At 38.5% G+C, this 19,540-nt stretch overlaps 1 protein-coding gene across 1 annotated transcript in view; it reads left to right on the top strand.

Moving 5' to 3' along the window:
- Positions 1-9,638, top strand: part of LOC131899928 (charged multivesicular body protein 1B2) — a 42,031-nt gene extending 32,393 nt beyond the window's left edge. Inside the window, exons 6-8 of the mRNA XM_059251395.1 lie at positions 5,449-5,492; positions 8,623-8,695; positions 9,115-9,638. Coding sequence (XP_059107378.1) covers positions 5,449-5,492; positions 8,623-8,695; positions 9,115-9,159 — 162 coding nt within the window. The 3' untranslated portion in view covers positions 9,160-9,638. The remainder of the gene's footprint in view (positions 1-5,448; positions 5,493-8,622; positions 8,696-9,114) is intronic.
- The last annotated feature ends 9,902 nt before the right edge of the window (positions 9,639-19,540 follow it).

Below are 19,540 nucleotides of genomic sequence, written 5' to 3'. Positions count from 1 at the left end.
TAAACAATGTCACTCCATGGAGAGAAAAGCAGTCTAGTGGGACAGGCTGCTGGGTTGCCTCCCGTAGCAGAGAACAGGACCCAAGCACAGAAGCTTATTGGGTTTTCTCTGGGTAGATAACAAGGGGAGACAATTGGGGGCCGCAAGAGCCAGGTGCTGAGCATGGGGACTGTTTTAGAGATGGGGTGCTGACAGCTGAAGTTAGGAAAGATCAGCCAGCTCTTAAGGCTTCTGAGAAATGTTTAAGGTTTGTTTCCTAGCAAAATCCAGCCCACATGGAGGTCCAGCTTCATCTTAAAACATTATCACCAGGACTGCCCTTTTGGGGCCAGTTTTGTGACCTAACAGAGACAAAGTAGAAAAAATGGACAGCCCAGTCAAAGTGTTAGATCTTTTCTGTTGGTCTGTGTGCTGTGCTGTTTTGTAAATGTGGGTATTTTGATACAATTTGAAATCAGCAAACCTGTAACTTTGTCTATTTAGGATCTTTTGTACCTCTAAATCCCCCATTTAGTATATATTGGCCGTAGATTAACATAGCCTTTGTTGTGTTGCTATATGTTCGTTTAATTCCTACTATCCTTGGAATTTTTGTCATGAAGTGATGTTGAACTTTGTCAAGATATTTTCTGCATCTGTTTAGATTATCATGTGATTTATGCTCTTTAATTTGTGTGCTATGTTACATTTGTTGATTTGTCCATGTTGAGCTATTCTTGGCATCTCTGGAATGAAACTCACTTGATTATGGTATACAGTCTTTTTAATATATTACTTAATTTCAAGAGCCATTGGTGGCAACATTTAGCTTTCTGGGTGTGTGTCCTTGGTAGGTTCTTACCCAAGAGATCCCCAGAGACTTCTTATCCTGGGGTAGCTAATGTCTAGGCCAAAGTCCCCCCCACCCACCCACTCACCCACTGCCCAAGTCCACAGAAAGTAGGAGAAGCAAACAGAGCACAGAAATCTATGCTGAATAGGGAGAAACAAGGAAGCTAGCACTTTCCCTGGATGTCTCAGTGCTCCATATCTCACTTGGGCTAGCTATCCCACGATAGATAAAACTGGAAGGGAACTGACTCACTGGACCTGACCTCAGAGCTCTGTCTGGCTCCTGTTTGGCAGCAAACAACACAGCAGGGAAGCAGCTTCGGTGTCCCTTAGCCATAGACCCAGACCTATCAATGTCCACTATGACCTTAACTTGAAGGGATTTACACCAGTAAAAGGTAGCCCTGAAGCCACTGTGGTGCTCTTCATAGGCCATGTCTTCTACTGCCTAAATGTGATGCATAGTGTTTCTGGGATTCCTGAATTGTGATTGTCCCTTGTTTTCAGGTCTCCCTAGAATAGCTCAGTCTCAAACAATAGCCCCTTATATAATTTTTGCAGAGGCCACCTTACTGTTCTTCACAATGCCTGTGGAAATTTACATTCTCACCAACAGTTGTTCAAGGCCTCCCCTCCCTTCAACCACAACAGCATTTAGAGTTCTTTTTTGAAGTGAGCCATTTTTAATGGGTTGTGATGATACCTCATTCTGATTTTGATTTGCTTTTGCCCTGGTTGGTGACATTGAGCATTTTTTATATGCCTATTAGATTGGTATGTCTTCTATTAAGAAATCTCTACTTAGATCTATTGTCCATTTTATTTGGTTTATTTGGGATTATTTGTTGTGGGTTTTTTGGAGTTCCTGGTATATTCCAATATGGATAAGCAGCTAACAGATGTTTTCTCCTATTCTCTGTCTGCTCACTCTGCCAATTGTTTCCTGTATAGATGTTTTCAGTATGATGGAATCCTATATGTCCATTTTTCTGTGCTTTGGATATCATACCAAAAGTACTCTCAGAGCTTCTGGTCTCACATTTATGTTTTTGTTCCACTTTGAGTTGAACTTCATACGGCGTGAAAGGATGTCAAGTTTCTGTATTTTGATTGCAGCTTTCTTAGCATCATGTATTGAAGTGGCTGACATTTCTCCAGTGTATAATTCCAGTGCCTTTGTCAAAAAATCTTTTTAATGTAGTAGTTGGATTGGTTTATTTGTATATGCCTATTCTGTTCCATTAGTCTTGGTGTCTTTCTTTGTTTTGTTTTGGTTTGGTTTGGTTTTTCAAGACAGGGTTTCTCTGTGTAGCTTTGCGCCTTTCCTGGAACTCACTTGGTATCCCAGGCTGGCCTCGAACTCACAGAGATCCGCCTGGCTCTACCTCCCAAGTGCTGGGATTAAAGGTGTGTGCCACCACCACCTGGCATGGTGTCTTTCTTTTAGACCAGTACCTTATGCTACTTTGGTTACTAGGTTTCAGTAGTATGTCTTGCAATCAGATGCTATTTATTATCCTTCTAGATTTCATCTCTTTATGCCTTACTTCTCTGACTATATGCATTGTTTTCCATATCCATATGGATTTCAGAATCTTTTGCCCTGTTCTATGAATATAGCCATTACAATTTTGATGAGGATTGCTACATAATGCCTATTCCTTCTCCTCTATGTAAAATCCTCCCCCATCTTTACTTTTTAACTATTTTAAATGTAACATTTAGAGCATTGCAGTTAAATCATCTAGCAATGTTTTGTTTTTCTTTTTTTAAATTTTCTGGGCTTAGGGAGATGGCTCAGTGGGTAAGAGCATGTGTCATGCAAGCATGAGGACTTACTTAGTTCAAGGCTCCTGAACTAGCGTAAAACGTTGGACATGGCATGGAGCATGTGTGTAACCCCAGGGTTGCAGTAGACAGAGAAAGCAAGATCCCTGGGGCTTGCTGACCTGCAGCCTAAGTCCAGGTTCATTGAGAAACCCTGTGTCAAGTGAATCAAGTGGAGATGGATACAGCAGAGCACCTCATGTCCTCCTCTGCCTTCACACTTGTGTGCATCTACACGTGCCACCCCCATATCCTCGCAAAGCATATATACACATTTACATGGGTAACACAAATGTTTTTCTTCTGTCTCCTTCCTATCCTCTCCTAGGACTAATCTATTTCTCATCAACAAATCAATAGCATGTACAATTATGAGCAGGTGTTGACTTCTTGTAATATTATTGGATATAGTGTTATACTAGCCTGCTGTGCACTATGAGGAAGGAGAGAGACAACACTTAATGGGTTCCCAAGATTTTATTGAATCACCACATAAGCGAGTCACTGATCAATCAGCTGCAGGACAAGGACTTGGGAGCCTTGTTTCTCTTGACAGCCCCAAGCAGGGCAGAAGTGGGGTTTATAAGCACAAAAATCACAAACATTTGGTGCCGAGTTATGGTTACATATTTCCAATCTGGATTTAGAGACTAGGGGCTTCCTTGAATGTTCCATGTAAGCCTTTCAGTCTAGCCAATAAAATCATTCATTTGTTCCTTCTGTTGTTAGGAACAGCCATAATGTTTCTAGAGAACTAAAGATGCATAACGACTATTTCTCTGGTTTAGAGAGCAGAATGATCAGTCATTGGAAAGTTCTCAGCTCCCCTAGGGCTTTGGAACCTGAACTTTATTTCACCCTGCAGGTAAAATGGAGTCTGAAGTAAAATGACAGGACTCAGGCCAAGATGTTTTTGCCTGCCCCCTTCAATAACTGGGTAAATGAAAATATACATACTCTATAACACATGAGTTCCACTTCCAAGTTCATGCACCCAGAATTTCCTTGTGTATGAACAAAGAAGGACACACACATGGATATTTAACCATTCTCTGTGATAGAAATTAATTTAGTGTATATGCTAAATTTAGTATATTTAAATATTGCCAAGTGTTGAATGGACTAAATCTCTAGATAGCAAAAAAAATTAAATCTTAGAAGATTAAGGAAGGTAAGCTGTAGAATGTTACAATCTAATATTTAAATTTCAGGAAACAGTGCTACTTTAGATATGGAGTTTGAAAAAACAGACAAGACAGCCAGGCGGTAGTGGCACACGCCTTTAATCCCAGCACTCAGGAGGCAGAGGCAGGTGGATCTCTGTGAGTTCCAGTCCAGCCTGGGCTACCAAGTGAGTTCCAGGAAAGGCACAAAGCTACACAGAAAAACCCTGTCTCGAAAAACCAAAAAAAAAAAAAAAAAAAGGACAAGACTTGTTTGTGTGTTTTATTATTTTCTGAACCTTTTTTGCATTTGGAAACATCTCTGAAGCAGTTGAAAGAACAAGAACAAAAGAAAGGAGGGACCCAACAAAAGAAGATTTGTCTTGTGCTTGAAACCATCCATCTTGTTACTGGTAGAACTGTGACCACACTTTGGAGTTTCTTCTTGCATGCTCAAACTATTTTTAACAACTGTGTTAAAATGAGAAGAGGTTTTTGATTAAACAGACTGTATTTCGTGAGAACTCTTACACCACAGTAAATGTTCCACTATAGGACTGGGTATGATGGATGTGCCCTGTAAGCCCAGGTCTTCTGGAAACCAGTGAATGGCAAGCTTCAGGAATTCGCGAAGTAACCCTAAGTTACTTAGCGAATCTCTGTCTCAGGAAAGCAGCAACAAAATAACCAGAAATCCATATGAGATTAGTTCCACTGTCTCTAGTAGACATCAAAACCCAGTGATATTAAATTCCCTGTTTATAGTTCTATTGTCGATATGCAACATACATACATCTAATAGAATTTAAACTGCCTCTTAATTAAATGTAATGTCTAGTACAATGTAAGTGCTGTATAAATAGTTAGCTTTCTGAGCTGTAGACATAACAAGATGAAGAGTCTATAAATTACAGGTACAGATTCTTCTCAGAATGTTTTACTTCTGCATTGGTTAAGTCCACAATTGAACCCTCATAAGGTTCTGCCCCATAGGTACATACTTTAGGCATACTTTGTCTACTGATATTTCTGTTGAAAAAGATATTTTAATGTATTTCTGTTACTTTGCTAAATAATAAGTCTAAGCTAAGTTTAAATCTATTACACATAACTAAATTGGATTATTATGGGGATTTCTGAGTGATTTAGATCACTCCCGTAGAGTGTTACATTACTCCGAGAGGTGAATTATATGTGAACCTGTCTGCCAGCATTGTTCAGACTTTAAAGCTTAACATACAGAAAGTGGCTCTCTGAAATGGTGCATGCAGCGCCCTCTTGTGGCATGAAAAGTATTTTTAAAGGTTTGTTTTAAGTTTTGCAGGGCAAGGAGTTGGTTTTTTCCCCAAAAGATTTATTATTCTACCTTTAAGTATGTTGGAGGAGGGGCTGTGTACTAGTGAATACATGTGCCTGTGCAGGACAAAAGGCATTATATACCCCAGGTTTGGGAATTAAAGGCAGTTGTGAGCCTCTAAACACGGTTACTAGGAACTGAACTGCTGAGCCATCTCTCTAGCTCAAATTTTAAAATTTGTACATCAGTTTCCCAAGCCAAAACCCACCCCAAAATAGGAATAATACTACAAAAATAGGAATTCGTGTTTGTTTGTTTGTTTTATTTCAGAACCAAGTGGATATGCTGCTTCAGGAAATGGCTGATGAAGCTGGGTAAGGCGTTGCTATTCCAGTGCTTTTGAATAATCTTGATCTGATATTTAGAGGTTTTCAAATGTGATACTTTGGAGTTAGGCTGTGGCTAAGTGTTTTTGCCTAGTATATGTGAGGTCCTGGACTGAAGCATAAGCACTACTAAAATTTGCTATGGATTGAAGAATTTGTCTTTAAACCATTAGTCCACCTGGGGTTTTTGACTCTTTCTAGAGTTAGTGTTTTAAGGGCTTACCTTTTTCTAGCCATTCTCCCAAAAACATGACTCTTCAAGCCATAATAGTATATTCTTTAAAATCTTTGGAGATAGTTTCATTCAGAGTGTGATATTAAGAAATAAATGGAGATGATCAAAGGGTGATCAGACATTTGCTCAATGTCTGCTATACACAGCATATATCAATGTATAGATGTTTTCTAGAGATTTTGGGAAAAAAAGTCAGTGATCAGGCCATTGACGCATAGGTCAGTGTGAATCCTACAAACTGAACAATTTGTGGAAATTGTGCAAAGGACAAAAGCATCATAAACACAGAAGCTTGTCATTTGTTTTTCTTAAGTAATCAGTACCCTTTTTCACACAGCTGTTGCTATGTCTGTGTCTGATATGGACTACTTATTTCAAATATTTCATGTAGGGGAATAACTTGACCGTGATATCTGTTACAGACATCGTGTTTTGACACTGTTCTCTGTAGTAATATTTAGATAAATAACCATAGTAGTAAAAAATAAAATGTTGAAAATTGAATCATGGAAATGCCTTAGATTTTTCTTTCAAACCTAGATTAATAAAGTGAAATAAGGTTTACATAGTCTGCATATTTTTTCTTCAAGAAAGAGAAAATTCAGATACTAAGAAAATAGAGTTGATAAACATGACTCAAGTGTATAAAGTAATTCGTGATTAGAATGAACAGTGAGTGACATTTATCAATTTTTAGAACAGTAGTGAATCATTAGTAAGTTAAATCCATGTTAATAATTGTTAAATAAGGTTTGCAGTGTTTGAGAAGAAGGTTTGGATGTTAGGTTGTGTACCATTTTGCTCCATTAGTATTGTGACAAGCCTACAGGCCAGCACAGGGTAGTAGTACAAAGGGTGATTTTCATCATAAAACAAACCAGGGCATTGTTACAAAACTCCATCTTAGTAATAAAAGACTAAGGACTTGTTTCTGTTTTTTCTAAAGACTAAATGAGAGGATTTGGACTTGAAAAGATAATAATAGCCAGGTGGTGGTGGCGCATGCCTTTAATCCCAGCACTTGAGGGGCAAAGGCAGGTGGATCTCTGTGAGTCTGAGGCCAGCCTGGGCTAGAGTGAGTTCCAGGAAAGGCACAAAGCTACATAGAGAAACCCTGTCTCGAAAAACAAAACAGAACAAAAAAAGAAAGACAATACAGTGATAGAGATATTATAAAATGAGCACTACCAAATATTATAGCCTTGCCTACTATCAGTGGTAAAGCTCAGCAGGCGACTTTTTCTAAGACTAAAGCATCATTTCTCACCGTTAACAGTATTGACACTTCGAGTGATTAATCGTAGGGTCTGTTTCAAGCATTGCAGTATGTTAGCAGCATCCTGGCCTCTACACTCCAAAAGCCAGTAGCACTGATTCTCTACTTGGTGAGAGATACTCTGCACGTCTGCACGTCTTCAGATACTGCTAGCTATTCCTTGGGAAAATGAGAGCAGTGTTGAGAAATTAATCCACTCAGCAACTGAAGCAACAGAAATAGGTAGAACCGCTGATAGAAAAATGTTAATGTCCACCATTAAGGATGTTTAGGTAGCCATTTGTTGTTTTATTCTCATAATAAATTTTTAGTATAGTCTATGTTTGCCTTTCTAACATCTGCCAATAACATACTATAATGACTTTTAAAATTACTGTTTTACTTGTAGAGTTTTCACATGATAATACATGATTTTAGAGACAGAATAAATAGTTTATATTCTAAAGGAAGAGTGCAGTAGAGATTAAGGTCATGGACCTTGGAGGTAAGCAAACAAACTAATCTAGATCTATGCATATGCTATCTCTTTCACTGGGGTGATTTCTTGGGCAGCTACATTAAGTTTCTTAAATCCCAGTTGTGTAGTTGGATGAAATTCTTGGTTCCTCAAGAACCTCTGAATCAACTAAACAAGGCTGATATAACTTCAGAGACTGAAACAGCCAGAACAGAGCCTACACGGGTCTCCACCAGGTCCTCTGCATCTATATTATAGCTCTCAGCTTAGTGTTTTTATGGGACTCCTGGGTGTGGGAATGAGTGAGCCTCTGATTTTTGTTTCTTCTTTAGGGCTCTTTTCTTTCTGTTGGTTTGCCTTGTCCAGCCTCGATGTGATGCTTATTGCTATATTATATTATATTACATTATTATATTATATTATATTATATTATATTATATTATATTATATTTTGTTATGTTTTCTTGTTCTCTTAGAAGCCTGTTCTTTTCTAATGAGAGACAGAAAGAGAGCAGACCTGAAGGAGAGGGGAGGTGGGGAGGAGAGGGGAACTGGGAGGAGTAGAGGGAGGGGAAACTATCATCAAGTTATAGTATATGAGAAAAGAATCTATTTTCAGTAAATGGAAAATCATACTTAAGATTTAAAACATAAAAAACTAAATTTCAAATAAGTAAAATGAAAAAAAATCTTTACAAATTTTAATCAAGAAAAAAGAAGAAAGAAATTACTGGTTCCTAGTAAGAAAATTCAGGAACTGAATACTAAAATGAAAATTAACACGAATATTAGATGTGGGTCCTTAGGCTACATTCATCTAGACTTTTTGGAATTTTTTAACAATTTATTAATTTGTCTTCACAGTGAAGGAGACAAAAATTATTTTGGTCTTTTGTTTACTGTAGTAGATCATTTCTCAGTCTTTAATTAGCTTTTCTATTCCAACATTATACCATCTGTATGGATCACTATTTGGACTGAAGAAAAATACTTTGAAATCATCAGTCATGTATCCAAAATCATTTTGAAGACATTCCAGTTCTATTTACATGTAAACATGGTTGTATTTTTATTTAAAGTGATAAAAGTAGGACTCAAGTTTGTCTAATTAACATTCATTTATTCTGATTATTTTTAAATTTGTCTTTAGCCTTGATCTCAATATGGAGCTCCCACAGGGTCAGACAGGATCTGTTGGTGCGAGTGTTGCTTCTACGGAGCAGGTAGACGTTGAGTTTTATTTTGATTCATATATTTGATTCATTATTTAAATTAATAATTTGGGAAATGTATATTTCATATGAAATGTATACATTTGTATATAAGGAAATATATATTCACCTTTTTTCTACTGAACACATCATTAAAATGAACAAAACGAGAGCAGCCAATGGCTGTGTAACTGTGGGCATTTTCAATTTGCATGCACATTTCATTTTTTAGATTGTTTTGGTAGCCTTTGTAGGTGCTGTTCTAAGTTCCTCGATATCTTTTGAGATATTTAAGAAGAGTAAATGCCGGATGTTTATATAAGTTTTATAAACAAGATTTTAAATTGTATTTAATATGTAAGGGAGTTAAAATTTTTAGTGGTTTATATTTGTTACAGCCTTTGATGATTTGTAAATTTGGCTTCCTCTAGGATGAACTGTCACAGAGGCTTGCTCGTCTTCGTGATCAAGTGTAACTTAAATAACTGGTGCTTCTGTTTCCTCCATGTGTGTCTGAAACATCCTTTGTGTGTATGTACATATATATGTGTGTATATATATATATTATAAAGTTGCACTCTAGTTAGAAAAACACCATACATGCCAGAATGTTTGAACATTATTTATATATGATACTTTCTTTTTGCCTTGTTTATTTTGCAGTGCATTAAGAAATTCCAGGGAATTTCCACATTGGCAGATTTATAGTTCTGTATATTATATGTAAAAGTGTGAGGGACATATTTTTGTAGATGTCTTTGACAAAGCTAGCATTAGTTTTCTCTATATTATACATCTTCCTCAAATATTAGAGCAAACATCTAGCACCAAAGTACTAAGTAAAGTCATTTTGTCCAAATAAAGGCATTTTTTTAATTGCAAGGAATTTTCATTCATTGTCTGTGATGGAATGTGATTGTATAAAAATAAAAACAGAGAAAGCATGTTTATTTAATATGTTTGCACAGCCCCAAGCCTCTTATTTTAAAGTATCACACTATAGACTATATTGTTTTCTATGGGATTTTTAAAACTTAACTTTATTTTATATGTGTGGTTGTTTTGCCTGCATGTATAACTGTGTATTACTTGTGTTCCTGGTGCCCACAGAGGCCAGAAGAGGACATTGAATCCCCTGGAACTGGACTTACAGACAGTTGTGAGCCAACATGTGGGTACTGGGATTTGACCCCAGCTCTTCTAGAAGAGCAGCCAGTGCTCTTAACTCTTGGGCCATATACCCAGCCCATTTTGTTTAGTTTTGTTGTAGTTTTTTTCTGTTTGTTTGTTTGTTTGTTTGTTTAATTTTAGAGACAGCACGGGAAAATGTAGCCCAGTGTAGTCTCAAACTCAGTGATCCTTCAGCCTTGGTCTCATGATGTATGCCACTACACCCAGCTCATTTTCTATGATTTATGGGTTTTTTCGTTGTGTGCATTAGTTATTTTTCTATTGCTGTGATAAAACACCAAAAGTGGCTTATGGGAGAAAGCAGTCATTTTGGTTTGTGGTTCCAGAGGAATGAGGGTTCATCATGGTGGGGAGGCATGGCAGCAAGAACAGGAAGCTGAGCTGTCACATCTTCAGTGGCAAACAAAGCAGAGGGAAGAGACTGGAATTGGGACAGGGCTATAAGCTCTCAAAACCTACCACAGTGGCATACTTCATTTAGCAAATCTTCCCATTCCCATAACTTCCCCAAAACTCACCACCAACTGGGAAACAAGTATTCAGATGTATGAGCATAGCTATGGACAACATTTCTCACTCATACCACCTCATTCCTCTCCCTGGCTCCCAGAGGCTCATGGCCATATTAAAATGCAGAATGTGTTTAGTTCAACTTTAAAGGTGACCATAATTTTTCTCAGCCTTAACACTGTTTCAGATTTCAAAATCTAACATCTCTTGTGAGACTCAAGGCAGTCTTTTAACTGTAGCCACCTATAAAGTCTAAAAGCAAATAACATACTTCCAACATACAATGGCACAAAATAAACATCATTTTAAAAGGGAGGGATGGGGGCCATAGTGAGGAGATACTGGACTGCAGAGAGACTGAAACCTAGCAGGGCAGACAAGCAAAACCTGTAGCTCCATGTCTGATGTCTGAGACTTTTCATTCAAAGGGCGTAGATGCCTTAACCTCTCCAGCTTTGCTGCCTGCAACAGCAGCCCACTCTCTAGGACTAAGTTCTATATTAGTTACTTTTCTGTTGTTGTGATTAAGCACCATGACCAGAAAGCAACTTGTAGATGAAAGAGTTTATTTTGGTTTACAGTTCCAGAGAGATAAGAAAGAGACCATCGAGGCAGGGGAAGCTTGGAAGCAAGAGCAGAAAGCTGAGAGATCACATCTTCCATGGCAAACATAAAGCAGACAGAGCAAACTGGAAGTGGGGCAAGACTATACACTCTCAATGCCTGTCCCTGGTGATATAATTCTTCCAGCAAAGTTGCATGATAACCTATAGCATAAGCTTCCCAAACAGCACCACCAACTGCTGATCTTAGTTTCAAATATATGCACTTATGGGGGACCTTTCTCATTCAAACCACTATATTGTATAAGGAGAAACACAGTAAATATTTACTTTGTTTTCATCAGTTGTTAAGTATAAATTATTACAGTTTTTATCCAGTAATTTAATTATGATTATTCATTAAACTTTTAAGACCTTTTATTGACAATTTATTAAATAACTAGGAAAATTCTGCAACGTTAATCTGAAAAAATTAAGGCTTGTTTGTTTTTAAATTTTCTTTTTGCAACATATTGCTACCATCCCCAGGGTCCCCAGGAAGCTCTTTTTTCCTGGCACCTTCTAGGCGATTGGCCATGTCAAGATGAAGCTGAATATCTTCTTCCTAGCCACCAGCTGTCAGAAGCTCATGGAAGTAGACAAGGACCACAAGCATTGTGCTTTATATAAGATGTGCATGGCCAAAGATGTAGCTGCTGATGCTCTGGGTGAAGAGTGGAGAGGTTATGTAGTCTGAATCTGTGATGAGAATGACAAACGAGGTTTCCCAATGAAGCAAGACATCTTGACCTATGCCAGAGTGCTCCTGCTGTTGAGTAAAGGTCATTCTTGTTGTAGGCCAGGGGAAACTAGAGAAAGAGCACAAATCTGTTCATGAATGCATTGTAGGTTGTTGTGGGATGTTTTTGATCACACTCTGACACTCCCGAGACTGACAATAAAGTTTACCTTGAATCAGACAGCAGAGCTAGCTACTAGCTGACCAGAATTAGCCATAGAGATTTTGGAGGACACAAGAAATATAGAGAGACACAGGAAGTAGTAGGGAGGGGCTTAGATTCACGGGTCATTTTGGATCAAGGAAAGAGAGAGAGGAGGTCACTGGTCACTTCTCCACCGTTCCTTTGATCAATCAGTTTTTTTACTCCAGTATCTGACTCCCAAATTTTTATTGATAAAAGAATAACTTAGATAAATGCTTCATCTGATGTCCATTCATATGAAATTCTTTAATGTATTTAATGGTTCATATATTTGTACCCAATTCTTGTTATGGTGTATTTTAAAGGAGATTAATTTACATGGTATTAATGTCACAGTTTTCCATGTGATTATTGATTCCTTTCCCAAAGCTATTCTTTTAAGATAACCTTTAACAACAACAGCAAAATGAATAGAAGTAGATGTGAGAAAATGTTTTGTCCAGTCAGTCATGCAAACATCTTCCATCCTAGTGGAAGTTGGAAGAATAAGATGGAGTTGAGGGCCACCAAAGGCAGCCTTGTACGTAGTACAGACTGATAAACCAAAGCCCTTAGGAGAATGCCTTTGAACAACTGCTGTACTGCTTGTAATATCCTCAGGAATATTTATATTTTACCAAGCAAAAATAAACACTTCAGCACTTGCCTGCATTTTTGATACTGCACTATCAATTGTGGGAAAGTAACACAATTACATTTTAGCCAATATAGTACTAATTTAAGTTAAGCATATGTTTTCCCTTATTTACTGAAAGACCAATCCATGAAAAAAATTCTAGTATATCTTGAAATTCAGTTAAAGAATAAGACCCTGTGTTCTATCCCCAGCACCACCAAATGTTGTTTCCCTTATAAGTCATAAAGGTATTCAAAATGATACCATAGAGATACTATACTCAGCTATTCTTATATGCTATATCTTATACACAAGAGTGTAAGTGAAAATTATATTTACTGGTTACTAGGTGAAGAAATTCTCTTGATAATCTTTATTAAACGTTTTAACTTCCTAGTGTTTGATTATATGATTGTAGCCATAATATATATTTTCATTTCATTTGTAATCGATTTGTTTTTCTTAAAGTTTGTATTGGAACACACTATATAACCGGATGGGCTAAAGTATCTATGACATAAAGAATTTGTTTTCCATTGGTGTGAATTAATTGGCTTCTGTTCTGTTAACTTGAATAAAAATTGTTAGATTTCTTACTACCACTTAGCTCCACAGCTAGCTCTTCATTCTTTTATGTTACAACTATGTCAGATTTGCCTTTTAAAAATGTTAATGTTGGGGCCGGAGAGTGAAGAGCTCATACTACTCTTACTAGAGGACCTGAGTTTGTGTCTCAGCAGCTACATCAGTCAGCTCACAACCATCTGTAACTAGCTTCAGGGGATCCAGTGGCCTTTCCTGGTCCCCTGCACTCATTTATACAGATGTGCACAGACTCACATACACATAATGTAAAAATAAAAACATACCAGGCATGGTGGCACATACCTTTAATCCCAGTGAGTTCCAGCCCAGCCTGGTCTACATAGTGAGTTCCAGGCCAGGCAGAGATATATAATGAGGCCATGTCTCAAAAAATATTTGGAAAACATTGATAAGGCAGTTAAGATAGTTTAGTAGGTATAGGCACTTGCCACTAAGCGTGATGACTTGAGTTTGGTCCCTGTGAGCCACGTGGTGGACATAGAGCTCCAACTCCACAGACTCTCCTCTGATCTCCACACACATTCTGTTGCATGTGCATGTCCACTTATGAACACACAAATACAATTATTAAAATTAAATACATTGATGGACACTGTTTTACTTTTATTCATTCTTTTATTAAAGTAATAAAAATGTACCTCTTAGACTTTATTCCTAAACCAATAACCTCAGAGATTACAGCATAATTTTACTTCTAATTTGATAATGACTTCAGAAATTTATAACATGTCAGACTATACTATCATGAAAAGTAGAATAATGTGTTTTTGCACTTGCTTCAAGTTTTAGTCCTCTATAAATCTCATGTTCTTCTGATGTGTTTCCTAAGCATTTGATGATATCATTTGGTTGAACATACCATACTCAAATGTTGAAAACATCCTCTTGCACTTTCACCCATTGGATAAAGAGGCTGGTTTTAATTCTCCATTTGTTCATGTGTCTTAAATGCTTAAAATTCATCTGCTTGCCTGTGAACCATTTTAGGTAGCATTATGGACTAGGTTATTTTACCTGGTTAATTGATTTCTCAGGAGCAGCGCATGGAGGAAGAGGAATGTGAGATGGAAAAGGTAACCATGAAGAGAAGTGAGTTTGCCATGGAGTTTAGATAATTCTCAGAAAGGGGCATATAAATTATTTGGAGAAAGCAAAAAAAAAAAAAAAAGACTAACAGAAGCAAGCTAAGCTTGACAGCTTCCTGTGGTTAATGAGGTTTGTTGCTAATGATTTTAGGGTAAACTGAAAAATAGTCCCGTTTTAAAATCTTGATGGGACCTGCAGAGCTGCCTTAGCAGTAAAGAGCACTGGCTGCTCTTTCAGAGAACATGGGTTCACCCACACGAATGACCTTTTGTAACTCCAGTCTCAGGAGAGCTGACTCTCTTAATGTCTGTGGGTTTCTGCACACATGTGGTGCATGAACATGCATGAACATGTACACTCGATGAATGGGAATAAATATTTTTGAAGTTCTATTAACTCATCCTATTTTTTCATGGCAAGGATTTCTTACACTTATTATTTTTACCATCATCATTATTCGGTTATTCAAAACTAAGATTTCTCTAATATTAATTGAGAAGGTACTTGCCATGTGCTATGACAATTTGTTTTTTAAGCTGAAGAGAAAGAAGGGGCAGGATATCATTGTCCTCATTTTCTAGATGACTGAAGTAGAAGATTCTGAGTGATCTTTACCAGACCAAGCCCATATCACCCATACATTGTCACTACTTTCTCTGTTGCAGAGAATAATGGCATTCTTTTCCCACATGCCTCCTAGAAACTAAGTTATCTTACCTGTTTCCAAAAACGGAGAGTATACAAGGAATAGCCTGAAACTCCCTGCATTTTCATGTGCATTCAAAACAAAATTATTTACCATCTGCTATATTTCTATTTGCCCAATATTCAATAATCCTTCCTTAGGTACTTTTCTTGAAAATTCCCTGAAATACATGCACTATTAGTATCACCAACTCACCCCTTCATTGTAACTACCTAAATTCAGCAACTCAAATGCCTGGTTCTAGCTGATATCTGAAATATAACAAGCCCAATTAAATTTTGGCTGTACTGGAGATTAATGTCGATAAAGCCAACCTCCCAGAAATAGGGTTGGGTGGAATTGGGAGTCTAAGGCTGGGTACTATGAAGAGAGTACCTGGCATGGACTTTGGAAAGACATGGGAAAAATCTGCTGCAGTTAAGATTTATTAGTCTCTATTGTACACAGAGTCTGCCTTAGCCCTCATAGACAACAACTGTCAGGGCTGGGACAAGTCTACCTACCTTAGTCCATTTTTTTATATCTTCATCACTCACACTAGATAGCATCTTGACTTCTCTCTTTTTATTGGGAGAGAATCAGATCCCAACTATCTTAATATGTTTGGCAAGCCTTACCCTACATTAACCTTATTTTGACCCTTCTGTAGAAATGTTCCATGACAATGGCATCCTTCCCAAATCGGGGGATTGTAGGCCAGTGCTCATCAAACAGTACTAGCAAGATTATTTGAAATTGGCTGTTCTTTGTAACTAAGTAACATTTATATGGGCCTTGGATAGGTTTCCTGCATGGGAACATATCCTAGACAAGCTAACAAGAATTCACTATAAAACTTTTCTACTTTCCACAGGATGTCTCCTGCCCAAAATATTTCTTATCATTTGTCAGTAGAAGTATCGTAATTCTCACCTTCTTTGGGTGGAGGCAGTTAAAAGTATCAGTACTCTTTCAGAGGGCAACCTGAAATTTAAATCTAATGTATTGCAGTGTCTCCAAGTATACTGCTAAAAATGGCAGTATCAGCATTACCCAAGCCACTTGCTGTGAAAGCATATTACTATTAAGCCAGGTGTAGTGACTTGTAAATACTTGTCATCCCATGACTCGAGAAGCTGAAACAAGAAAAGTCAGCATTTGATACCAGCCAGGGCTACATGATGAATTCCAGACCTGTCTCAAAAGGAAGAAAAAAGTAAAGAAAAATCAAAAAGAAAACAACACCAGTTCCATTAAAGACATAATATATGGTTAGAAACAGTCTTTTAACAATCCTACAGAATATTCTAGTACATTCTAAAGTTTGATAATTAATGCCTAAATAAGACTTAGTTTACCAAATGCTTTTACAACAATAGGATTTGAACTCAAGGTCTTACATATGCTAGATATGTTCTCTAACACTGAGTTACATCCCCAGCTCTGATTGCTCATTTTCAGTAGAACTATATTTAAGGTGTTGTGACTTCCCAATGTTACTTAGAATATGTGGTAAAGTGTATGGTACACCTTAGTTATTGTGACTAGATCCATGTTTTTCCATCACAAGTGAACATTAACATTACTTGAGGCCATTAATCCCAGTACTTCAGAGGCAGAGGCAGGTGTATCTCTGAGTTCAAGGCTGGCCTAGTCTACATAGTGAGTTCCAGGCCAACCAAGGCTACATAGCAAGATTTTCATCTCAAAAATAATAAATGAAAAATCACAAAAGTCAAGGTTATGCCCCACATCAATTGCTACTAAAATTTATGGAAGTTGGACACTTTGCTAAGCTTTAAAAGTTCTCCAGTGATTTCAGGGCCAGTCTGAACTGAGAACATTTGTTCTGAAGCTTGGCTACACATTACAGTTGGGAAGCTTAAAAACTCCGTGGGGAGGGCATATTCCTAAAAACACAAGTACATATGTGTGTGCATTCCTAAAAATGCAATTACAATGTATGTGTGTCTATATATTCCTAAAATTGTAAGTACAATGTGTGTGTATGTGTATTCCTAAATACATAAGTACAGCGTGCTGAGTGTGTATCATGTCATTTGTGTGTATGTTTTCAGGGCTGACCATTTGGTATTAGATAACCAGTTGATGTGCTCTTCCCTGGGGAAGACGATTTCTCCTGTTCTCAGCATTCTTTAGTTGCCTGTAGTTCTTTGTGTAGGTTAACAACAATTAATTAAAAACAGAGGCCTGGACTTGAAAGAGAGCAAGGAGGGGTATATGGGAGGGTTTGGAGGGAGGAAGGAGAAATGATGTGATTATACTCTATAAAATAATTTAAAACTAAATCCTCAATCAAAATTACACCAATTAAATATAATTCTCAAGGGTGACACCTTTTAAATGTTCACCCCTGACCAGTAGGGATCATCAACAGCTGCTACAGAAACTACTTTTCCACCTCCTTACATTTCACAGAGTAGAACCAAGGGCAGTAAGTGTTTGTGACCTAGTAGAGATGGAGATGCCAGAAGACAATGAAGTTTATAACATGTTCACATTATTGCCATGTATGTGCCAGCCCAGAATATGTTCAGGTTTTCTTTTTTCTTTTTCCAACCCAGGGCCTTGCACTTGCTGGGCAAGGAGCTCTACCACTGAGCTAAATCCCCAACCCCTGTTTAGGTTTTCTTATTTTTTATTATTCTTTTTTAAAGATTTGTTTATTTATTATGTATAGTGTTCTGCCTGCAATCCCCAACCCCTGTTTAGGTTTTCTTATTTTTTATTATTCTTTTTTAAAGATTTGTTTATTTATTATGTATAGTGTTCTGCCTGCAAGTATCTTTGCAGGCCAGAAGAGGGCACCAGATCTCATTACAGATGGTTGTGAGCCACCATATGATTGCTGGGAATTGAACTCAGGACCTCTGGAAGAACAGTCAGTGCTCTTAACCTCTGAGCCGTCTCTCGTGCTCAAGGTGCACTGGGGCAATCGTGATTCGGAGCTCGTGGGAGTGGCCAATGAGTTGTTAACTTGAGGCCTATGCCACCAGAGGGAGCCCATGCTTGACACTGCCTGGATAGCCAGGATCCAGAAGCTGGATGGCTTGGAGGACTAGTGTAGAACCTAACAAGAACAAGGCAAAGAGTCAGAGACACCTCCACTCCCACTGTTTGGAGTCCCACAAAAAAACCCAAGCTAAACAACCACAGCATACATGGAGAGCCCAGCGCAGACACATGCAGGATCTGTAGTTGCTGCTTCAGTCTCTGAGTCCTGCTTAGTTTGCTTAGTTGATTCTGTGAGCTGGGTTCTCCTGGTGTCACCGACCCCTCTGACCTCTGACTCCTACAACCCTTCCTCTCCCTCTTCTGTGGGGCTCCCTGAGCTCTGCCTAATGTTTGGCTGAGGGTCTCTGTATCTGCTCCCATCAGCTGCTGGAGGAAGCCTCTCTGATTTTGCTAAGCACCAATCTACAAATATAGCAGAATATCATTAGGAACCTTTTTTTTTTTTTTTTTTTTTTTGGTCAGTTAAGAAAATGCCTCCATATGAACAAGTTGTAGGCAGGCCTGTAAAGCATTGTTTCCTTCCTCCTCCTCCTCCTCCTCCTCCTCCTCCTCCTCCTCCTCCTCCTCCTCCTTCTCCTCCTCTCTTTTTACATCCCAACAGCAGTTTTTCCTCCTCCTCTCCTCCAAGTCCTCCCTCACCTTCCCTCTCCCCACCCCCACCCACTCCATTTCTCATCAGAAAAGGGCAGGCCTCCCGTGGATGTCAACCAGCCATGGTATACCAAATTACAGTGAGACTAGGTACCTCCTCTCCTATTAAGGCTGGACAATGCAACCCAGTATGAGAAAATAGGGTCCCAAAAGCCAGCACAATAGTCAGAGATAGCCACTGCTCCCACTGTTAGGAGTCCCACAAAAAGGTCAAGCTATACAACTGTCACATATATGCGTAGGGCCTAGGTCAGTCCCTTGCCGGCTCCCTGGTTGTCGGTTCAGACTCTGTGAGCCCCAGTAAGCCCAAATTAATTAATTCTGTAGGTTTTCTTGTGGTGTCCTCGACCCCTCTGGCTCCTATAATCCTTCCTCCCCCTCTTCCAAAGGATTCCCCGAGCTCCACCACCTAATGTTTGGCTCTGGGTCTCTGCATCTGTTTCCATTAGTTGCTTGGAGAAACCTCTCTGATGACAGTTGGGCTAGGCACCAATCTGTAAGTATAGCAGAATATAATTTGTATATTTTGGAATCATTTCATTGACTGTTTTGTTGGGGTTTTTTTTGTTTGTTTGTTTTTGGTTTTTGCCAGTCATATTTGGCTTTATCCTAGGTCTCTGAACTATCCCACCTCTGGGTCCTGGCCCTCAGGCATCAGTTCCCTCTCATGGTGTGGATCTCAGGTTGGACCAGTCAGGGGTTGGCCACTCCCACAATTTCTGTGTAAAGCATTTTCTTAATTAGTGCTTGATGGAGGAGGGCCCAGACTATTGTGAGTGGTGCCATCCTTGGACTGATAGTCCTATGTTCTATAAGAAAGCAGGCTGAGTAAGCCATGAGAAGCAAGCCAGTAAGCAGCACCCCTCCATGGCCTCTGCATCAGCTCCTGCCTTCAGGTTCCTGCCTTGTTTAAGTTCCAGCGCTGTTTGA

This window comes from Peromyscus eremicus, chromosome X, assembly GCF_949786415.1.
Source record: "Peromyscus eremicus chromosome X, PerEre_H2_v1, whole genome shotgun sequence".
Lineage (NCBI taxonomy): Eukaryota > Metazoa > Chordata > Mammalia > Rodentia > Cricetidae > Peromyscus > Peromyscus eremicus.
The sequence above is the reverse complement of the archived record's forward strand: the minus strand, read 5'-3'. Positions and strand labels throughout refer to the sequence as shown.